Below are 20,538 nucleotides of genomic sequence, written 5' to 3' on the forward strand. Positions count from 1 at the left end.
GTCTAGCACATGAGATACAAGCATGGCCAGGAGAGATGTAACTACTACAGTCACTGAAGCAAAGACGGACATTCAGATGATAATTTTAAGTTTCTATCTTAAGGTAAATTGGAGATTAAGATAACAGCCAGTGATATTTACTGACAATGGGATTTTAACACCTAAATTTCTGTCTCTTACTCCGGAACCAAAACCCACACTTTGTGCATTGATACTTTGTCTCAAATACATACAGCTACCAGATGCAATGCCTTTGCAGGGCATTCACATATGGTCCCAAAACATTTTCCATCCATGGGTAATAATCAGTTTACAACATAGTTGACTACCTTAACAGCAAGCTCTGAGGGGAAAAGCAGAATAAGAAATACCTCATGATAAGTAACCCTACTATAGATACATGGAGACAGTCTGAGGACAATGGCTAAGCCACTTGCTCTGAAGAGTCTGATTTGACCCATTCCTGTGAAAATCAGTTTTGTAGGTACAGGTTTGGTTCAGTGGAACTTTCAAAAAACAAGGTAATTCCCTCTAGAAGGGAAGATTATTGCTGACAACTTGCTTCGGGAGGGGACTCCAATGGATGTTATTGAGGCACCTGAAGATGTGACATGTCTTTTGAGAGAACAGGACAGACCTCAAAAGAAAGCCAGGCATAACTCTCAATATTCTCCTGTTTCCCCAAGATCCTACCCTTTACACTTTCGTGTCTCCCTCATTTAAAAATCTAATTTAAAAACACGTGCAAAGATGAGATCACCACCACTGAACTGATGACTCAGCTCTTCCTATCAGTTCAAGAGTTAACCCCTTTTCAAACTACAATCTCAACCTTTTTTGGTTGTACAGCCTAAACTAATTGAAGAGTCCCAACGTTTCTCACCCACATGAAGTTGTCCATTACTCAGAACTGTAGTCCACCAAGTCTTAGTTCATGCTGTTTTCATAGACACAAGTAATCTTACAAGTCATTTCTTGAAAAAAAACCTTTACTCTTTGTCAGTTAAGAGCTAGAACTGCTATTCAGGTTTTTATTTTGGGTTATCTCAATGATTACTGTAATTTGTCCTTTGGCTCAGACATACAACCTTATTCTGGTCACATGTACTTTAAAAGCATCCAAAACAGTTTTCTTAGTTTATTGGTGTGTCACTTCTCCTTTTGCATTCTTTGCCAGTTCCTGTTTACCATACAAGCCATGGCAAGATCTTACAAATAACAAACCATTCCTAGACTTAATCATTACAACTTATCCAAGTGTTGAGTCCCACTTCTAAGCAGTGTAAAATACCATTACTCCATTACCTACTTCTCATGTTTTCTTTCCGAAGGCCTCTCACTTATCTAAAATTATTTCTACAGAATGAACTAAGTTTTCATCAGTGACATCACTCACCAATATTAATAATGCAAATTATAAAAGTACCTTATTAAAAATTATTAATGGGAGACCTAGTACCTGCTTTTCCTGACAAAACTCACTCTTATTTCTTAGGTCAAATTTAAAGTGACTTGATTTGTAACTAAACAGACCTAAGCAAAAACTTTCAAGTTTGGCAAAAGCATGAAAATATTTAACTAATATGCACAAAAGTAATCTCATAGCTCACCACAGAATAACTTCATATAGACTTTTTTTTCTACATTATGATAAAAAAATGTATTGACAAATTTCTACAGATAGTAAATTTTACCCCTAGTGTAGGTAACAAATGTCATGTACCTGAATGACAATTAGTTACAAGCCTAATCAACACAGTCCTAAAAAGATAAATTACACTGGATACCTGCAAGTAGTTCTACACTTGGATTCATACTTCAAATAAATTAATGAGAGCTGCAGCTATGACTGCTAGCCAGTGGCTTGGTTTTGAAAACTTGATCTTCCATGGACAAATGTATTTTAATTACTTATACATTCAGATAACCATTTACACCTCAGCAAGTGGTGGGGGGGAGGGGATAAAAAAAAAATATCAGTAACCTTCTGTACATTTGCTTACTAGCGAATGAGACTCCCAAAGTATTAGTAAAGGCCAGAAAAATTGTATCAGCCTCAGCAACAAAAACACAGTGATGGCTCTTTACCACTTCCCCCACTCCCAGGTAATTTTTGCGTCGACCAGTCATCATTACTTAAGATGCCATTGAAATTATATCAGTATTAAAGTTCATAGCTTGTAAGTACTCAATCAAAATTAAGCTATTTGACAAATTCCTTTGCTTTTCGATAGAACAAAAACCGAGTAGTCAAATCCTCAATGATACTTCAAAGCAGCTGCCTTGTTATCAGTCAAAAACAGAGCTAAAGGAAAGACTTGAAATAAATCAGGTCCAGAGAGCCACAGGCTTTCTTAACCAAGCCCCTCAGGACTGATACTAGCACTATGCCCTCCATAAGAGCACTATAAATTACTGCTACAAAAGGAGTACCTATGTACTTTAATGTCTCAACTATTCCACTGGCATTCATTTCACTAGTGATGTAAAGAAAACCCAAAACTATGTCGATATGGCAGATGCATATCAATGCCCCACACTGACAGAAACATGACCTGTAACAGTCAGGTAGCACAGTCAATACAGCTGATGGGAAAGCAAGCCTGTAGCATCCTAAGAAACTCACAAGATTTTCCTTTCTTAAAAAGCAGCATTAAGTCTGAAGTTTCACTAATTAATAATTCAGACATGGATATTAAGAGATCAAATATCATGTACAGTAAAAAGGCATTTATCAGCACAACATGCCAACACTGAGTCAGGCTATAAGGTCAAAGAGTTACACAAGGACTACTGGGCTCTGACAGACTGAAGTCAGACAACAGAAGCTCTCCAGGTGCCCATTCCACTTCTCTGATAAGACATTGCTCTCCAAGGGACAGAGATGTTTAATCTGTTCATTACTCAGTTTCTGAATTGTCATCATTTTTGGTTCATGTCACAGTAAGCCAAAAAAGCCTGGTTAAGTATCTCTAGAGCTTCAGCACTCAAGTCCTTAAGACTGATCATAGACCCTAAATTACAGCACGATAAGCCTATGCTTAACCTAGAAAGCATGTAGGACTGAGGAAAAGGGGAAGAGAATGAGACAAAATGAGAAAAACTTCAACTGAAACATCATCCAAGACTCAGTGTAAATCACAAGAATGTGTAGTTACAAGAAAAATACAAAGTAAGTCATGTCTGTGAAGCTATCAACCTGTCACAAATGGCACAACACCCAGATACTGTGAAGATATTTACCTCCAAAATCTGCTTTCCACTTACTATTTATGCAGAAAAGTTGAAAACTTGAGTAGGTGAGTGTTACAGCTAAGCGTTACAAAAAAAAAAAAAAAGCGTGTTCACTTGAGAAGAAAATGCAAGTTCCTTGTAGAAAAATAAACAGGAAATCAACACGTACAAATTCCTGCTCTATTTCTTAAATTTAGAGAAAAGTCGGGGGGGGTTTACAAAGAAGCTAAACGCAATAGGTGCCTGAAAGAAGTTCAATTAATTGAAGGTGATACTTACAAATTTTTACTTTAAAAAGCATGTTTTATAGTCACACCTTCTGACCCACTTAACAGTTACTACAGTGGCATCTTATTTAGCCCACCCAAATGTAAATATCACTTACTTCCTGTTCAGTTACTACATTTACACTTTCCTTGCAACACTCAGTTTGATCAACAATACTATTTCAAAGTCCAAAGAGTTATGGAACTATAAGACTGCAAGGATATCCTGCTTTAAATAATAATTTTAAGTCCATTAAATACTCTTCATAGCTTTACAGTACCTGACAGTAGTATGCTGGGTATTGGACACCACGCATCAGAAGACAGACAGGTAATACAATTTTCAATGGTTTCCAAATGGCAATTATTTTTTTTTTAAGAAGCATTTGTCCTTGTCATTTTTTCAAAAATATGAGTTTTGGAAAACCTGCTTCTAAAGAAAATGTTTAACTTTTGAAACTGTCAAGTAGTTCTTTGATACAGATAAGTACAGTTGTAATAGTTTTATATTAACATGCAAGACGGTATTTTGAAAATTAAGGAATTACTGATATACTTGGTAAGGCGTTTACTACAAGGGAATTTTCTTTTAACCATCATGTTGCCTTTTATATAAAGATATAAACAGAAAAAGATACAGTATTTGAGTCGTATCTGAGTACATGAACCTATTATTTAGGCTAGCAAAAGTACAGACTGAATCCAAGGCAGACCCAGGACTGATACGAGCCTTCCCACAACTTCGTCAACATCGCTTTGTTGTACCGCAGGTGCACCCGGGGCTCGTTCCAGCCTCGTCCAGCAACTGAACTCTTTCCCCCGAGTCTCGCTGCTGCTCCCTCACCGGCCGGTCCCCCTGCAGAGCCCGGCTCAGCAGCGAGGCACGGCTGAGCCCCACCGGCCGCCCCGGCACCTCAAAGCCGACGGACGGAGCCCTCGAGGCGGAGCGGGAGCCGGCACGGCGCAGGGGGCGAGGCCCGCCCCGCCGCTCAGGGCAGGCAGCTCCGCCGGGCCAGGCCAACCGAGGGGCCCGGTCACCTGCGCTGCGGGCCACGGCCGCGCCATTCACTGCCCCCCGCAGCCCCGGCTCCGCTAGCACCGCTCGGGGTGGTGCGGGCGAGGCGCCCAGTGAGCGCGGCCTGCGGAGGCCGCTCCGCTCCCGGACACCGGGACGGGGGAGCGGGCCGAGCCGGGCGAAACTTCCGCAGCCCTCAACTTCCCCGCGCCCCGGCCGGCCTGTCCTCACACGCCCCCTGCCAGCCCCGGCCCCCCGCGCCCCGGGGGGGAGACGGACGGGGGGTCTCCGGCCCGGGAGCGCCGTGGGCCGCCGCCTTCCCCCCCCCTCTCCCTCCCTCCCTCCTTCGCCGCCGGCGCGGGCCGGGACTCGGGCCGGGACTCACCACGCATTTCTTGCCGAGGAAGCTGAAGAGGCTCTCGTTCTCCTGCGGGGTGAGCAGCAGGGAGCCCACGTTGGTGACCCGCCGCGGCTGCGGGGGCTGCTGCTGCGGGTTGCCGCTCATGGCCGGGGCCCGCCCGGCGCTGCCCTCGCCGCCCTGCGACCGTTGGCACCCGCGGCCCCCTCCTCCTCCTCCTCCTCCTCCGCTGCCGCCGCGGCCTCACAGCAGCCGCATCGCGGAGCCTCCCTCTCGGGGCCGGGGAAGGAGGGAGCCAGAGAAGGGCGGCGGGGCCTCGGCCAGCTGCCGGCGGCCCGCGGAGGGGGCGCCGGAGAGGGGGGGCAGCCGCGCCGGGGCCGCTCCGAGCCGGCGGCCGATCGTGCCCGCCCCTCCGAGAGGCGCTAAACTTCCAACTCCGGCCCGGCTCCGGCTGCCGCACGATCCAACATGGCAGCGGGGGCGGGCGAGACCACAGCGCGCGGCAGCCGGGGGGGAGGCAGCCGAGCGCGCGGCCGCCGCGACCATGCGCCGTAGGAGGAGAGGAGGGGGCGGGCGGGGGCCCGCCCCGGCGGCCTCTGCCCGCGGTACCTGCCGGGCCGGCCGGGCGGCTGCTGGGCGGGGGGCAGCGGGGAGGAAGAGGAGGAGGAAGAAGGGGAAAAAGAAGAGAAAGAAGAGGAAACAGCCGTCGCCGCCGCCCCGTGCCCCGGCTGGGCGCTGTCCGGAGGCCGTGGGAGCCGCCGGGGCAGGGCTCGCGGCTCGCGGACCCCGGGACGCCGCGGGGTCCTGCGGGGCGGGGGAGCTGCGGGGCGGGGGAGCTGTGCCGCTGCGGGGGAGCTGTGCGCTGCGGGGCGGGGGAGCTGCGAGGCGGGGGAGCTGTGCCCTGCGGGGTGGGGGAGCTGTGCCCTGCGGGGTGGGGGAGCTGTGCGCTGCGGGGCGGGGGAGGCCGCTGCCTGGGGAAGAACGTTCAGTTCGTGCAGCGGCGGCTCGTTGCCGGGGCGGGACGCGGGGCGGGCAGGCCTCCCGCGGGGTCGAGGGTGCGTGGGAAGCCCTGGGTTTGTCGTTGTTTTGTTGGGTTTTTTTTGTGAAACCTGGTTTGGTTTGTAGCGCAGAAATCTTTTCCGCGTTAGTGACAAAAAGGAGAATGTTCCCTCCTGGTTCGCCGTAGCAATTACCGGGTCGGAGGCAGCGGGGGGCCCGCGGAGCCCTGCCCGGCGCGCTGCTGCCGCGGGAGCTGGAGTGCCTGAACGTGGGAGCAGGAGCTTGGGGTGCCCGGGGGCAGCCAGCGAGGAGAAACCGTGTATACGTGCAGAAGCCTTTGCCAGCTAGACTTCTCTTCCCCTGCGTGTCTCCACGTGGCAGCAGCTAGCTGGGATGAGGTGGGAGACCTTTCGGACCCTGAAGATCCTGAGCACAGCTGCCTTACGCCTTGCCTGGCTTTCAGCTGCGCGAAAGGGATACTTTTGCTTCTGTCACACAAAGGTGAAAAACAGATGTCAAAGTGAGCACCTTGCTAGTTTCCTCAGTGTTTTTAGGTAAAGAATGCGTTGGCTTCACATCCTCTGATAAATCGATTGTCCATCTGGAAGGTGCTAAACTGATCCATCCATGGTGATGTGCTTTATCTTGTAGGAAAGAACTGAAGAAGCACAGGAGGAGACCCTGTGAATCAGTCTTTGTACAAAGCTGTGCTGACTTCTTGTATCTTCTAAAAGATCAGGCGGGAGCAGATGGCAACCCCTTCTGCTCTGCTTATAGGCCCTTTTCGCTGTAACTGTGTCCAAAAGCATAAGGAAGGCAGAATAAGGTGAAAAATCCTGAGATTCCGGCATTAAATGTATTCAGAATATAAGTGTATACAGGACTCCTCAATCTGCAGTTCTCACAGAAGTGGCTTGAGCCTTTTCTGTAAAGGAGAAACGGTAGGAACCAATGCTTTCAAAGTACTTTTCAGCAATCCTAGATTCTTCAGGTTTTATTCCTTTCTTGCATAAATATGTACATACTTTAGTGGAAGGTGAAGTATTTTAGCTGAAGGGTATCCGCAGCATTTTGCTCATTGAAAATGTATGTAAAAAAACCCAAAACCTGTGGAAGCACTTTACAAGACACTTGGTGTTTTGTTTTGATTTTGTTTTATAAAGCAAACAGTTATTTTATAGCCCAAGCTGTTTCAAGGAAATTTACATACTCTGTGGGTGGTCACAGTGTAAATAACTAAAACACCATAGATGGGTATGTGCTGATACTGTCCTTAACTCTGTGGCCACTTATTTTCCATGATTTGCCCTTTCTCATTTTTGTTGACTTTCACTGTTTATTCCTTATTGTTCAGAGCTTGCCATTCAAAGAGAGTTCTGAGTGTTGCAGGCAGTACATTTTGCTTCATACTGTTCTTCTCACACCACCTGGCTGGTAGCTATTTGTAAGGACCTTCTAACCTTAAGGCTCTGTTGTTAGGATTTTGTTTGCTTTTTAAATAGAGATAGGCAGGAAAGGGAAGAAAAAGGGTCTATTTTCAGACCCTGTATTTCATTAATTATGCAAAAGCTGTTTCTGTCTTTGTATCACAGCAAAGCAGTGAGTCCTGAAGGGAAGTGGAAATATCAGTGTCTGGTTATAAGTCCAAGGGACTTACTGAAAAACAGATATTTACATTTGCAGTAATAGCAGGAAAGAGTTGCTATTCCTGCATAAGATACTCAATTTCAAGCAGTTTTCTCAAGCAAAGCCATCAGCTAGAATTAACTGTCTATAGCTTGAAGAAACTGGTGCTCTTTCTGAACCCTCATAGGGAAATTGCTGTCAATATTTATCTGAGGTTTTCCTCTGAATTTGTCACTGTCATCCTTAGGGTTCGAGGTGTGTTACCCACTGCTGATATCTGCCAGCCTTATGGGAAGCTGCTCTTTTATTTTTCCATTTCAGGATACCAGCTCATAGCACCAATTGACATTTGAAATTGACATCACTGGTATTGATATAAGCAAGTGTAACAATTCGAAAGATTTAAATTATAAATACTAATTTAATAAACAGGGTTTTTTTTATCCTTCTCAGGCTTGTCTTTGACAGAAAAGATGTACCTCTTATTGTTATCTTCAAATGTTGACCTCTACAGTAATTTTTCATACTTTCATAGTTTGAATTTCAGAGTTTAAATATTCACACAATTTCAGAAATAACATTCTGCAATTGAAAACTGAGTTAAAAGGTAAGGAAAACTTTCTGCCTAAAGTTAATTTTTCTAGCACTACGAATCATATATTAAAGGTTTTTTCAAAGCCTGAATTATCTAAATGTAAGAAGTTTGTTCTCCATGGGTTTATTATGTTTTGTCCCAGAGCTGAATTTATATCACACACTTTGGATTTCTAATTTTCCATAAAATGAAGAGACGGTTGATTACACTGAAGAACAAGCAGGCTTAATGGAGAACGTAGCTCTCCATGGAGAAGGAGTTCCTACCATCTCTCTGCCATCTCTTGTTGTGCTCAGTGGCAAGTGAAGCAGCCTGGGAGAAGTGCAAACTTCGCTGCAGTGTCCACATACAGATGGCTGGTGGAGGCTGGGGGTGAGAGTGTGGCATTACTGTCACCACATGGGAGGGGTATGTCAGCAGGGCAACCCAAGAATGAAGAAAAGGAAGGAAGGGCTTGTTTCCCTCAACATCCTTCTTTCATTGGGCCTGTGGAAAATACCAGTTCACTCACTGCAAAACTGCTTGTGGTAACCAAAAAAAAGGAACTGTGTGTTTTTGGAAGTGGGTTTTGAGCTGTGAAGACAAAAGTTCTCTTTTTTTTTTTTTTTTAAATGAACCATGTTGTTTGTCTCAGCAGAGACCTCACTGAAGAGGACTGGGTTTGTGTTGTTACTGAAGCAATAGCAAATAACAGTTATTTTAATGGCAAGAGGCTCATTCATTTTTGTGCACTGAACCTTTAAACATTTAGGAATCCCAGCCTGCTCTGGAGGTGACTGAATCATGTATTAAATTACATCTAATTTCAGATTCAGTCGCTGCATTTCCTTTCTCACAGAAATTTTATATTACCTGTTTCAGGTGGATAATACTCTGGAGTACGTGGTGGTTCTTTATATTGAATTTATGTTCTTTAGATTTCAGTTACTGAAGGACATGAAGTAGCCCCAGAATTCGGGAAGCTGACAGGTTTTATTTTAATTAGTCAGGAAAGCCTCTGCTAATTCCATATGGATGTGACAGTGTAGTGGCAGTATAGTGACAGTAGGAAGAGCCCTCTCCTTTTGTGGGCTGGCCCTGCAGCAAAGCGTCCTCACTGCAGAGTGAGCAGGCTGCAGCCTGAGAACCAATGCCACGGGACAGCAAGTTCTTTCATTTCTTGCACACATGCTGTCTTGGGTGCCAGCTAGAACATCTTCTGTAGTGCCTGTTATGTATGTCTTTCTGTTTGGCCTATCTTTTCTAGCCCTCATATTCAAGCTCAGACTGTTTACCTGAAGAATAGTAATTGATGCTCTTCCATTTTTGCTCAGTGAATTATAAGCACTGATTTTTCTTTAGATGTAGAACTGTACTTTGAGTATGCTGGGGTAAGATGAGCAATTCTGTTCGAACTTTGAAATCAGTTATGGGGAGATCTAGCTCTTTTAAAGAGCTCCTCTACAATTCTTTTGTGGCCCGAAGAATCGGACTATATCACTCTTTTTCAGGTCTGTGGAGAAGATGGACCAACATACTGGAATTTGAGGCATCCTCTCCTCTTAATATGTATTTATTGATCATGGCCTCCAGTAACTGTGGAACCATTCTGTAGCTGCTCTGCAAGTTGGAGGAAAACATTTTTCTTTCCCCAGCCCAGCTAGGATCTAGCCTTGCTTCAAAGCTTGTCTTCAAAATTGTATATCACGGGGTTTATTGAAACATTCTTTTTAGTCTTTGTGCTCGTTTTGTATCTCAGCAGAGGTCTGACTTCTGAGTTTTACACCCAACAGTAATCATGAGTGGAATAAATTAAGTTTGTTTTGATTTATCCACAGATATTAAAAGGAATGTGCATTCCTTCCTTCCTCTAAGTTTCCTGACAGTTTTTAAATTCAATGTAATGAAGTCTCCTTCAGCCATTAATCAGCCCCCATAAAGCTCAAGAACTTCACCAGTTAAAAAAAAAGAAAAGAAAAACATGTTCTTTCCTTACTGCAGTTTGCAAATCTGTTGTTAAAGCACATTTCCTTAACAACAGAAATCTTGCTCTGGCTTTGAAATGTCAGTTCTTGTCAGCAGCATGACTGACCTCCCACCCTGACCAGCATGACCAGGAAGCCTCATCCAGGCTGAGCGGAGGGGAGCACAAGCAAGTGCACTCTCTCTCTCTCTCTTTCTCTCTCTCACTTTCTCTCTTCTATTTCTGTATCCAGCATATAAAAACCCTAAGAAATAGTCATGAACTGCACCTTGATTGTTGTCTGAGTTGTGCTGGAGCTTATGCTACCAGATCCTTAATGCAGCTCTGTGGTGTGTCTGGGCTGGCTGTGTCCTGCCAGTCCTGTTCTGCTGCTGGTGCCCTCCAGGAGGCCAGAGTGAGATCCCATCAGAGGTCAGCCTTCATCTGACAGATGGGTCCAGACCTGGGGCTTCACTGTTGCATCAGACTGTCTCTTATGTGTTAGTGCTTCTTTTGTCTTGCTTCTATGTTTTTTGGCTAGTTGGTGCAAATATTTATGGGAGAAAAAAAGGAGCAGTCTTTATGCATCAGTGTTCTTGAAGGTGTATGGCTCCACCTCATAAAACAAGATTAAGAACATGCATATCTTGATCAACCTGAATTTTGGGTTCAGGGAGTTTACTAATATGAGCTCCAGGCCAACTAGAACCATTTGTTGAACTATATTGTTTTTACAAGAGAAAGAGAATATGCTTGACAAGTCTAGAAGCTTAATAAATGTATGCTGTAGGAGCTTTAACAACTATAAACAAAATTAAATTGAGCATGCTGCAAACTGGCTTGAGAAGATGGATGAAAACCAACTATTTATTTTTTTTTTCAAAAGTATATGTGCAGTCAATTGGCTTGATCATGCGTGTGATGTATTACCAAGGAAATCTGCAGTCGGTCCAGTTGTTTCAGCTCAGAGATAAGTCTAAAAATAAACCTCTGTTTTTGATTGCATCCTAGTAAGTAAATATTATCAAATTTCCTTAAGACCTTAGGAATATCTAGAATTTAGCACAGCCAGCCAAGTTATTTTAATTGGTACTTTCCTGGCTACCCTATTATTATTTCAATTAAGGACTCTTCCCATGGTATGTCAAGATGGCACACACAAATTATACCAGTGCTTTATGTGGGCGTGTGTTATGGCTGACACACCAGAAGGCTGTGCTGCCATTCAGCGAGACCTGGACAGGCTGGAGAGTTGGGAAGGGAGAAAGTTGATGAAATTCAACAAGGGCAAGTGTAGAATCTTGCATCTGACGAACAACCACCCCATGTACCAGTACAGGTTGGGGGCTGACCTGCTGGAGAGCAGTGTAGGAGAAAGGGACCTGGGGGTCCTGGTGGACAGGAGGATGACCATGAGCCAGCAATGTGCCCTTGAGGCTAAGAAGGCCAATGGCATCCTGGGGTGCATTAGAAAGGGTGTGGTTAGTAAGTCAAGGGAGGTTCTCCTCCCCCTCTATTCTGCCCTGGTGAGGCCGCATCTGGAATATTGTGTCCAGTTCTGGGCCCCACAGTTCAAGAAGGAAAGGAACTGCTTGAAAGAGTCCAGCACAGAGCTACAAAGATGATTAAGGGAGTGGAACATCTCCCTGATGAGGAAAGGCTGAGGGAGCTGGGCCTCTTTAGTTTGGAGGAGACTGAGGGGCGACCTCGTCAATGTTTACAAATACATTAAGGGCGAGTGTCAGGAGGATGGAGCCAGGCTTTTTTCAGTGATGTCCAGTGATAGGACAAGGGGCAATGGATGCAAACTGGAGGATAGGAGGTTCCATGTGAATATCGGGAAGAACTTCTTTACTGTGAGGGTGACAGAGCACTGGAACAGGCTGCCCAGAGAGGTTGTGGAGTCTCCTTCACTGGAGACATTCAAAACCTGCCTGGACGCCTTCCTCTGTGATGTGCTCTAGGTGACCCTGCTCTGGCAGGGGGGTTGGACTAGATGGTCTTTTGAGGTCCCTTCCAGCCCCCAGGATTCTGTGATTCTGTGCTTTACTCATGCTCATCAGCTCAACCTGAAGGAGAGGAAGGTGTCCTAATCTAGCTGTTTTTTGGGGTTTTTTTGTTTTTTTTTCTTTTTTCTTTTTCCAGCTAAAATACTGCTGTAGCTATAGCACAGCAGTGCCTGGAGCCCTGTACAGATCTGGTGCCCAGGTGCCCTGTAAGCACATAAAACAACCCAGCTGCTGATCTGGAGGGAAGTGATGTTAAACTTGAAGAAAACCTGTCTCCTAGAGCTAACCATCCTTGAATAAACATTGATTCTGTGTGCTATAAGCTCAAGTAGACAAATTCAGACAAGTTCCTTTAATCAGTTTTCTTTCTTTACTTCTTTGTGACAAATTTTGGAAAAAATGTAACTTTTTTTGTAGATGTCATGGTTATTCAAGCTTACCATCTCATGTTAATATATATGTGTATATATATATCAGCCTCACACCTACTGCTTTTTCAGGTGATAGGATATTTTTGTGGATTTTAAGAGAGCCAGACTGATTTTATTTGCAATGTTTGCTGCAACAGCATAACATGCAATGCTAAGCTGCTTTGTCCAGTTAGTTTCTTGGCCTTGCATTTTCTCATATCTATTTAAAGAGATGAAACCATACATCTTTAAAATACTCTCACAATAATTACAGTATGATGAGTTGCTGTTCAAAAACTAGAAACCTACAGCAGAGTCAATAAGGCTTTCTGGGAAAATACTTGCTGTTGCTAGAGCAGCTTTCACAGAGGTCATGGAGGGGAGCCAGAGGAGGCTGGTAAACAGACAACCAGCAAAGAACAAGTTTGTCAGCATGTACAGCTGATTACTGTGAGAATAATTTTCCATAAGCATAGCCGGCAGAGTGTTTGCTTAAGGGAGGAGTTAATTTTTCACTAAATTTCCTAAAAGCTAAGTCATTTTTAACTGTGGTAAAAGGTAATGTGTACAGATCAGATAGAATAAGGCATAGTATGATTTTTGTACTATTTTTAATACTACCTATGCACTGCAGTAGGATGAGGTATGATATTTCAGTATATTTTGGCAGTATAAGATTAACTCCATGATGATACATTATGACAATTATTTTGGATAAGTGTTTTGATTTCTACTAGCTACAGTGATCAATTCAGAATAAGGGAACATGACAATTGTTATTAGTGGCAGAAGAGACAGCCTTTAGTTACTATGTGCTCCTGCTTGTCAATGTCATCTAGATTGCCAATGTGTAACCACAAAAATTAAGCTCACTTTCTTTTCTAGGTTGCCCATAGTTATAAATCTATAGGGTGACTCTGTGGGAATATCATAGAATCATAGAATGGTTTGGGTTGGAAGGGACCTTAAAGATCATCCAGATCCAGGCCCCCTGCATTGGCAGGGACACCTCCCACTAGATCAGGTTGCACAAAGCCCCATCCAACCTGCCCCTGAACGCTTCTAGGAATGGGGCTTCTCCAGGCAACCTGTTCCAGTGTCTCACCACCCTCATAGTGAAGAATTTCCTCCTAATGTTTAATCTTAATCTCTTCAAGTTTTAAGCCATTATCCCTTATCCTATCACTACAAGCCCTTGTAAAAAGTCCCTCCTCAGCTTTCCTGTAGCCCCTTTGGGTACTGAAAGGCCACTCTAAGGTCTCCCCAGAGCCTTCTATTCTCCAGATCGAACAACCCCAACTCCCTCAGCCTGTCTTCATAGGCAAGGTGCTCCAGCCCAATGATCATCTTTGTGGCCCTCCTCTGGACTCTCCAACAGCTCCATGTCCTTTCTGTGTTGGGGGCTCAAGAACTGGACACAGTACTCTAGGTGGGGTCTCAGCAGAGCGGAGGGGAAGAATCACCTCCCTTGACCTGTTGGCCATGATGCTTTTGATGCAGCCCAGGATATGGTTGGCTTTCTGGGCTGAGAGTGCACATCACTGGCTCGTGTTGAGCTTCTCATCCACCATCATCCCCGAGTCTTTCTCCTCCAGGCTGTTACGGATGCATTCTCCACCCAACCTGTATTTGTGCATGGGATTGCCCCACCCCAGGTGCAGAACCTTGCACTTGGCCTGGTTGAACTTCCTGCAGTTTGCATGATCCCACTTCTGAAGCCTGTCAAGGTCCCTCTGGATGGCATCCCTTCCCTCCAGCATGTTGACCTCGCCACACAGCTTGGTGTTGTCGTTTAATGCTTATGGTGCTCTGTAACCCAAAATCTCTAATGAAATATAGCTGAAACAGTTCCATTCTTCGAAGTAGGTTCAGGTATGTTCAACTACTGCACTGTATGCAAATTTCTCCTTCCTCTGGCTATCACTGTGTGCAAGGTCAAGGCTGAAAGAGAGTATTACACAGGCCTGTGTCACACAGAGAGTCCTTCACACTGAGATCATTTGGTGTCATTTGGTTGTCTGAGGAATGATGTAAAGCAAATGGAATGGAATAAGCGTGCAAACTCTAAACTTCCGAAAGATAAGAAAAAAAATAGTTATATATTTACTCTGAAAAAATGGTTTTTATTAAGTAATAACCCACTCAATTTTTAATATAGTTCTTAAATATATAGAATGTTTGCCAAAGTCTCTATAACCATGTGTGGTTTATTTCAAATATGATGCAATCCATAACCTGCAGCCTGCTTAATAATTTCAATATAAGCTGTCTTTATCCATTATTTATTTTCTCAGAATAGGAGGAGGATCAGAATATTAGACAGAAGGAGCACAGTGACTTTGAGGATGAGTCATGGGAGTAAGATGAAATTCAGTGGTAAAAAGCACTGTGGTTTGGTGTTTCGGTTGAGAACGACCGAGGGGAAGGCCCGAGAGTGGCTGGGAGCAGTCCTGGCAATGAGGCCTTGGGCAGTGAATGCATGTGCCAGGGGCCTGGGGGGAGCCATTCCTGCTAAAGCCAGGGAGATATGAGTGCAAGGCCTGAATCCACCTTATCAGAAATGAGGTGCCCATTTTGTAGAAGATGAATTTAGATTGGAACAGGTTCAGAGGAAAGACAGCATGTCCGGGAGAACAGGAAAAAGAAATTGGGTATCGCAGCAAAACGCAATGACAGAAGACCCGAGAAGGGATGTCTGTAAATATAGTGTGCTTCCTGATCACTAAATAGATGCAATTTCTGTTGCATGGATATAATTTCTGTGCATATATGTAATTTCTAAGCAATCCACAATGACTGCATCCTCATGTATCAGGTGATGAGGGACTTTATGAGCAACACATCAGAGAGGAAATATCTTTTTTAAAAGAAAAGGCAACATTGTTTCAAGAAAAATGTTTGGAAATTAGCAGTGGATGCATTTAGACAGAAATGCACAGGTTACTAATTGTGAAGATAGTTGGCAAGGTGTCTCCAGCAGGACTAATTGGGGGCAAAAAACTGAACTGCTTTTAAACTGAAGCTTGAGACATTTATCAAAGTGATTCTGTAGATTGTTACTTGTAACATCAAAAGGACAGGTCTCAGTAACTCAGAAGATCCCTTCATTTTTTCTGTTCATATTTGTCTTTCAGTTAACTTACAATCTAAGAAGTAGTAATAAAACCATTCAGTGCTATAGAAGGAATTCAGAATCCTTCTGTCTTAAGTTGCATAAAACTAATAAATGATTTGGTGTCTGTTGGAGAACAGTAGCTTCTAAACAAATCTGTCAAATCTTAATTTAAGTCTCTGTTTAGTCTGCAGCAGTGAAATTTCTCTGAATAGAAAATACATTATCAAATGTCTAATGGATCTTGTCAAAAAGCTTTTTTCATCCTGTTTAGCACTTTCCAATAACAGATAATCTCTACTGCATTAAATAAAAAGTAATAAAACTTCTGAAGTCAGAGCTGATTGCTGGTGAGTTTAAAGCAAAAAAAGTTTATAACCTTTCTGCAGAGTGTACTGTTCACTCTCTACATCTAGAAGTCAGTAGTTAAATAAAGTCTCTGTGGGAAGAAGTTTCCATTCTGAGTCATAAGCATTGGATTGACTACCTTTATAGAAAGGTAAACACAATCCTAATAAAAAATTCACTTATATAAATGCTGAAGGAGAGATTTCTTTCACTGGGTGCAGGTGCACTAAGCTGCAGGATCTTGAAAAATGAGTTGTAGAGAATTTGTGTAGCTATGCAAAAGCAGTAATTCTGGGAACTGCCTGGCTAGAGCACCTCTAGCATCCCATCAGGAAGATGGACTATCTAATGGTACAGGACCCACCAGCCAGCACCAATTATCTAAATGGTGTTTGCCCACAGGAATAAAGCAACAACCACATAAATAAAAAAATGTTGGGTTTTCTTTCAATATCCCATTAGAGCTGGACATTGTTCTTGCAAGCATCATTTGAAACAAGTATATCTTGTTTGCACTGTGTGCAGTTTTGAGCACCACAATATAAAAAGGACGTCAAGCTATTGGAGAGTGTCCAAAGGAGAGCCACGAGAATGGTGAAGGGTCTGGAAGGGATGACTTACGAGGAGTGGCTGAGGTCACTTGGATTACTCAGCTTGGAGAAGAGGAGGTTGAGGGGTGACCTCATTGCAGTCTATGGCTTCCTCATGAGGGGAAGTGATGGGGCAGGTACTGATCTCTTCACTCCTGTGACCAATGACAAGACTCAGGGAAATGGCAGGAAGCTGAATCAGGGGAGGTTTAGGTTAGACATCAGGAAAAGGTTTTTCACCCAGAGGTTGGTTGAGCACTGGAACAAGCTCCTCAGGGAAGTGGTCACAGCACCAAGCCTGTCAGAGTTCAAAAAGCATTTGGGTGATGCTCTCAGGCACATGGTGTGATTCTTGGGGTGCCCTACCCAGGGACAGGAGCTGGACTTGATGATCCTGATGGGTCCCTTCCAACTCGGCATAGTCTATGATTCTATCACTAAAATGCAAATAACTATCACAATACTTCCTGGCATGTATTTTAAGCATACAAAATTAGACAAACAATGTCCTCTGAACTTTTTGGATTCATCAACATTTGCTCTAACTCTCGTAACTATGAATTTAACTTAATTTTGATTTCACTCTCTTGCAGCTGCAGAATTTGGCCACAGATTTTACCCTTATAACCTCTAGCTAACCGTAAGTGAAAAATTTTAGTGTGCAAAAGATAATAATAAAAAATCAAGGACCATCCTTGTCACAGAAAAATAAATTATGAAAAGGGAAATTAATTTTTCCAGTATTAAAAATAATAGTTTGGTGAATGTAAAGGCCAGTCAACCCACTCAGGATTATGATAAGCATACACACCGAGGCAAAAATAGAGATCACAGATGATGTTGTACTGATGTAAAGGAAGAATGTTGAAAAAAGGTGTGAAGATGTTAGGCGTCTTTCCGGAACAGCAGAGGAGACAACACGAGCAGGCTGGGAGTGCATGAGAATCCTGTTCTGATTGAATCCTAAAACTCATAATTGCCAGCACATGATCACAGTTCTGTGAAGCTGCCCCTAGCTGCTGGGCTGAGCTTGTGGTGAAGTCTTTGTACACAGACATTGCTCCTCAGAGCAGTTCTCAAAGCCTACACAGCTACATGAGCTTAAAACCCACCACTCCCTACATAATCCCTTCTGCGGGTCGCGCACACACTGCTGCACAATTTCATGTTTTCACCTTTCTGCTATTACAGCCTCTAGATCACTTAAGATATGGCCCTGCTGTCGGCTTCCTGGGGAAGGGCATCTCAAGGTGATGGCCAGCTATATGTGTGGACACAAGCCCTGTACAGTTCAGCACTGGGCTTGTCAGAAGACAGGAGTGCCAAAAGAGAAATGTGGTGAGGGTGTGCTGCTGTTAGAGACAGGGTTTTTTTGTAGAGATAATTTTGTTCACCAACTCCACTTGTACATGTTATTTCTTCTCTGTTAATTAAAAGCAAACAGTTGCCTACTGTTAGGGGTTGGCTGGTCTAACTTTCCCTTCTCCCTTAAAAGCACAGTTACTAATAAAATGTCAACGTTTGTGCTTTGCTGTACTTGTTTTTCTCTTGATGAAACTGAATAGCTGAAGTTATGCCAAAAGTTTAAAGATGCAAACAGACAAAGCCCAGTAAACAATCTACACAAGTGAGTTGTGTTTCCACACAAGCTTCTGAGCCAGCAATCACAGATTTAAATCATTTGGAATCAAAATTGTCCACTAAACAATGCAGTCCATAAAGTAGATCAGCTGTAATATACTCTCTAAAGATTAGCAGGACTTTTCATACCAGGGGGTAACCCTAACTTCCCCCAGCAAAACAGGCACTTTACAAGTCTGTAATGCATCAGTACTTCATGTCTCATGATAGCCCACCACCTGGAACGCAGCGTGTTCATTTACACTTGCCATGTACTGCAGAGATGGGAGCATTTGTGTGTGTATATATGCATGTGTGTATATATATATAGATACATATATGTGTGTGCTAGTGCATATTTTATCATTGATTTTTCTTGTCCTGCACTGTTGTTCCAACAGGGATGCATCCTGGCCACTTGAGTAATGGAAAAGTCTCACCAGAGAAGAACCATTTGCCTTCAACAATCTTGAAGAGCATAATTTATCTTTGGCCTTACAAAAGCATATTACACTGGAACTTTTGCACCAGCTAAGGCTATACCTGAACTTTTAATGTGGCTGTACTGTCTGGTTAAGATCTTATAGCCCAGTGCCTGAGGATGGGCAGGACTTCCAATAAGGTAGAGCTTTTTCTTAGAAAGTTTTGAATAGCTATGCTTCCTCACATGGATTTTTAAAGTTGCTGCTGGTCATCCAAGATAATTTGAATATAAAATAATGTGAAAAGCCTCCTGCTCCCTAAGTGCTGATGGGTTTGCAGGTTTTGTCAGCAGCTGGTAAGCCTCCTCCTATGGTAAACATTACAGTGAATCAAAGAGATCTGTAGTGTGTGCAAGTTGAACTCAATGGATGTATGAGAATTTAAATACACTGTGAACCTGAGAGGTTCTCCAGCGTGCAGTCTTATCTGCAGTGAGGTAAATGAGAATTTCACTAATGAAAGGTATGGTAACAATCCTAACAGCCATAGCTCAGAGCTCAGTCCTTGTGGATTCACTTTTCAGCCACTGCCTGTTTTAAGACTCAAAGTCCTAAACTATTCTATCAAAGCCTTTATTCAGTAATACTACTGGAAAGACTTCTATCCCACTTGAGCTTAATGGCAGACAATGAAAGTATAGAGACCTAATAATAAGTATTAAGAATTTAAAATATATTATTATTGAATGAAGAAATTCCAAAATTGTTGTGTCTTGTATTATTATCTGAATGTTAAGTACATTTTTTTATTGATTAGTCTTGCTGATGATAAACCTGGATGAATCTTTTGATGTCTTCCATTTCATAACAATTTATTCACTTCCAGTGTTTCTAATGCTCCCTCATTGTGTCCTGTAACAAATGCTGAAAAAGAGAAACTCTAGTCAGTTGTTGCCCAGCCTAATACAGGCAGATCAAGGAAGTGCACAGAATATGACAATTAATACAGTAATCAGTATGATGAATGATGATGACTGGGCTTTCTGCAATTATAAACCCAGTTTTGGGTTCTTTCAGTCTCACTCCAAATTTTATTTAAACTGATGAGGCAAAGTTTAGAGGATTTCCTATTGAAATCACATGCTTGTCTTTATTCTGCAATGATGGGCTGCAAGTGGCAGGAGAGGAGATTTAAGGAAATGTTCCAGTGGCACCACTCTCGCCGTCAGGCCTGGGGTGCTGCAGGAACAGTTTCTACTCTAAGTGACATTTTCAACACAAGAAACAGAGCAGGAGATTAAAAGGTGGGTGGAGTGGCTGCCATTTAAATGAGCCAGACTGTTTCTAACATGAAAAGAGATTCAGTCCAAGAATTGGCCAGAGGGTCAACCAGTTTCTTGCCTTGCCTAAGACAGTATTTCCATAATGATTTTGGTCTGTGCAAATGCTTACTACAAGTGTGGAGCAGGAGAGCCTACCCAAACTCCTAAATTTGCTGAGGGCTTTGTGTTGGGCTAGATATTTTCTTCTTGCCTTAAACATTGGACATTAAACTTCTAGACAGTGTGTCTTATCTGAATTACATCTGTAGTGAGTTTCTTTAACTTTTTGATTTTCTAATAAATGTTCTTGTTTGTACAAGGTTCTGATGTCATTCCTCACCAAGTGAATAACTGAGCTGGTTTGCTTTATGCATTTTTGAAGTCTCTTGCTTAATCTCTACAAATTCACAAGTGGCTAATTGTGGCTTTGCTAAGATTTTTTGGAAGATTTTTCTTATTATTTACCTTTACAATTTTATATGTGTTTTGTTTTTTTTAACATGTATTATTTTGCTTCTTCAGGATTAAACACTAACATTATTTTACAACATGCATCTATGTAGTGTCCTGGAACATCATTTCTTAAGAGAAGAGAATATCGTGGGAAGGAGATCTCAGATAGGTATCTGGAGAGATCTCAGATATCCCATCTGGAATCTCTGTAGGTGTT

General features: G+C 43.2%; 1 protein-coding gene and 2 long non-coding RNA genes across 4 annotated transcripts in view; 2 read left to right on the forward strand and 1 right to left on the reverse strand.

The window, feature by feature from the left end:
• Positions 1-5,375, reverse strand: part of WASL (WASP like actin nucleation promoting factor) — a 49,344-nt gene extending 43,969 nt beyond the window's left edge. The window contains exon 1 of one of the 2 annotated variants that reach the window (XM_051614491.1): positions 4,901-5,375. In XM_051614491.1, the coding sequence (XP_051470451.1) occupies positions 4,901-5,020 (120 nt within the window). In that variant the 5' untranslated portion in view covers positions 5,021-5,375. The remainder of the gene's footprint in view (positions 1-4,900) is intronic. The other variant, XM_051614499.1, reaches the window with a different exon arrangement.
• A 501-nt stretch (positions 5,376-5,876) lies between these two features.
• On the forward strand, positions 5,877-8,182 carry LOC127382630 (uncharacterized). The gene is made up of 2 exons (XR_007889008.1): positions 5,877-6,426; positions 6,524-8,182. It is a non-coding gene; the product is annotated as an uncharacterized LOC127382630 (long non-coding RNA).
• Positions 8,183-16,855: 8,673 nt separating this feature from the next.
• On the forward strand, positions 16,856-20,187 carry LOC127382632 (uncharacterized). The gene is made up of 2 exons (XR_007889009.1): positions 16,856-17,144; positions 18,526-20,187. It is a non-coding gene; the product is annotated as an uncharacterized LOC127382632 (long non-coding RNA).
• Positions 20,188-20,538: the final 351 nt, after the last annotated feature.

This window comes from Apus apus, chromosome 1, assembly GCF_020740795.1.
Source record: "Apus apus isolate bApuApu2 chromosome 1, bApuApu2.pri.cur, whole genome shotgun sequence".
Lineage (NCBI taxonomy): Eukaryota > Metazoa > Chordata > Aves > Apodiformes > Apodidae > Apus > Apus apus.